This window comes from Pteropus vampyrus, unplaced genomic scaffold (genome assembly GCF_000151845.1).
Source record: "Pteropus vampyrus isolate Shadow unplaced genomic scaffold, Pvam_2.0 Scaffold267, whole genome shotgun sequence".
NCBI classification, from domain to species: Eukaryota; Metazoa; Chordata; class Mammalia; order Chiroptera; family Pteropodidae; genus Pteropus; species Pteropus vampyrus.
The window spans coordinates 855727-858240 of record NW_011889048.1 but is presented as its reverse complement, the minus strand read 5'-3'; the positions used below and the strand labels follow the sequence as shown (position 1 = coordinate 858240).

The following is a 2514-nucleotide window of genomic DNA, read 5'->3' as shown; positions in this document are numbered from 1 at the left end:
CCTCTGTGGCCCTGCCCCGGCCCAGCCCCATCCTCGCCTGCCTGTCCTCAGAGCAGCCCCGGCCATAGTGAAAGGTGGCAGGGCGCGGAGGGACCACCTCGCCGGGCAGGCACCGTGCGTGGGGAGAGGCCAGCAGGCAGGTCGGGCCTGGGGGGGAGAAGGCCAGACAATGTCAGTTTGGTGTTTGAGGTCCTCGGGGGCCTCTGGGTGGGTGCTGGCTTCAGGGGGTGTCCAGACGCTGCCCCAGTGACTCTCAGCCCGGAGAGGCCAGAGAGCGGGGACTCCGGGCACCCTCCGGCCAAGGGCAGCCGGGGGCCACGCTTGGCCTGCGGCCCCTGTGGCAGCGTTGGCCCCACCGCTGACCCCGTCCCGCAGGACCATCCTCCTGAGCGTCATCTCCCTCCTCAACGAGCCCAACACCTTCTCCCCGGCCAACGTGGACGCCTCCGTGATGTACAGGAAGTGGAAAGAGAGCAAAGGGAAGGACCGGGAGTACACGGACATCATCCGGTGAGCACGGGGCCGCGGCGCCGCGCGGGGTCCGGCCGGGCCCCCGCCCAGCCCGCCGGCGCTCTCCTCCCGGTCTCTCCCGTTTCCGTCTACAGACCGGGGCGTTCGCCTCTCTCTCCTTGTATTCTTAAACACCGTCGTCCCACGCGTCCGTGTGTGCACTGGGGTGCCTGGGCGTGGCGTGTCGTGCGCGCGTGGCCATGTCACACACAGGCTTAACAGTGTGGCAGAGGACAGACACCCAGGTGTCCTGCAGCCCCCGCCCTCCCGGGCGGGCCTTCGAGGACAGCAGGGGTCCTGGGACACCGCGAGCCTGTGATGTGCCTTCGGTGCCGCGTGGTCCGTGGCCGGGTGCGCTCCTGTCCCGTTACCGAGGCTGGTGCCCTGTGACGCTTTACTTTCCCCGCCTGACGACTTCCTGCCGTGTCCCTTGCATTTGTAAGTTCGAAACTTGGATTCCGTTTCCAAAGGCAGAAAAACCATCCCGAATAGTTTCTCCTGGTCGTAAAAGCGACGTGTCACCGAGGATTTGCCAGAGCCACCCTCCCCGGTCCCAGGTGTCCCCCGTCACGCGCGCACGGGCAGGCATCCTGCAGAGACGGCACGGTGTCCTGGCGCAGGTGCCGAGGGGCGGCCGAACCCCGTCTCAGGCCCCGGGCTGCCGGCCTGTTCTTTCCGCCTTGTTTTGTCACTTCTGGGAGCCGCTGTGTCCATTGTCCATTGTCACTTTTCATCGTGTGGTGTTCTGGTTTGTCTCATGACACACAGCCCTTCATTAGGTTTTTCCCAAGTACGTATTCAGTTTGTCATCTCCTTTAATTAGAACAGTAAGTGAGAAGCTAGGGCCCTGCCCTGCGACCCAGCCGCTCCAGGCCTGGGTGCCCACACGAGCATCCCCACACGCGTGCGAAGCCACGTCCGGTTGCCAAACACGGGCAAAGGCCCAGCGTGCTCGGCAGGTGCGGGCGGGCAGGCCGTGGCCCGTCGTGCGCGTCCCCACGCGGCCACCTCTCCAGGCGCCAGGTGGCGTGAAGGACGCCAGGTAGACGTTGGCGTCCAGGACGCGCCTATGGCTGTCGGGGACGTGGGATTTAAGAGGCACCAAGGGAGCCCGTGGGGACGACGGGGCACGCGGTCTGAGCTTACCGTGGGCACAGCTGATGCGGGTGAAGCTGCGGAAGCCACGCGGGAGCAGGTGGCAGACGGCCCCCAGGCATGGGCGATGCCGGCCGCTGGCAGTCGCCGCCGCCTTTGTCCGGAGGGTGGGACCCACACGTGCCACCTGGGAACCGGCTTTCGGTCAGGTTCGGTCCGGGGGCACGTGCAGTGACGCTCACCCCGTCTGGGCTCGTTTGGTGAGCTTTGTGCGTCGATGCGGCCACCTCACCACCGGTGCACAGTGGAGACACCGAAGGCCGTGTGCGTCATGCGTCGCCCGCTCCGCTGCCTGTCCCCAAACCGCCCTGTCCCCACTCAGAGCCACGTGAGCCTCGTGTCACGCTGTCCTGCCGTTCGCCCAGCCCCATCTCGACACGTGTGCAAGTGTGCCCACGGGGCCGGGGCGGGCCCTTCCTGGCGACGCCCAGGTGAACCGTCGGCCGCCTCGGCAGGGCCGCCGCTGCGAGTGAGCCTGCGGCGGGTCACGGGGGGGTTTCTAAGTGACTTTGACACGCACGTGGCGCCCAGGGGGCCCACGAGTGCACAGGGATGCCTCTGACCTCTGCGTCCTCTGCCGCCTGCCACAGCAGGCCCAGGGCTGGGCAGTCCCCGCTCCCTGCGTGTGGGGCTCACAGACGGAGGTGACAGACGCAGCCACGCCAGCCCCCACCAGCCGTCCCCAGAGGTGCTGGGCGGACCCCTCCCGCTCTGCCAGCGTCCTCTGTCGCCGGCATGACGTTCAGAGTCGTGAGTCACAGAGTGGGTGCCGGCGTGGCGCCTCCAGGGATCCTGCCCACGCGGCCGCCTCCGCCAGTCCCTCCTGGCCTCCCACGTGGCTCTGAAATG

At 67.5% G+C, this 2514-nt stretch overlaps 1 protein-coding gene across 1 annotated transcript in view; it reads left to right on the top strand.

Annotated features, from left to right (window-relative positions):
• CDC34 (cell division cycle 34) overlaps window positions 1-2514 on the top strand; it is a 16476-nt gene that overhangs the window by 9438 nt on the left and 4524 nt on the right. The window contains exon 5 of the mRNA XM_011375242.1: window positions 376-510. Coding sequence (XP_011373544.1) covers window positions 376-510 — 135 coding nt within the window. The remainder of the gene's footprint in view (window positions 1-375; window positions 511-2514) is intronic.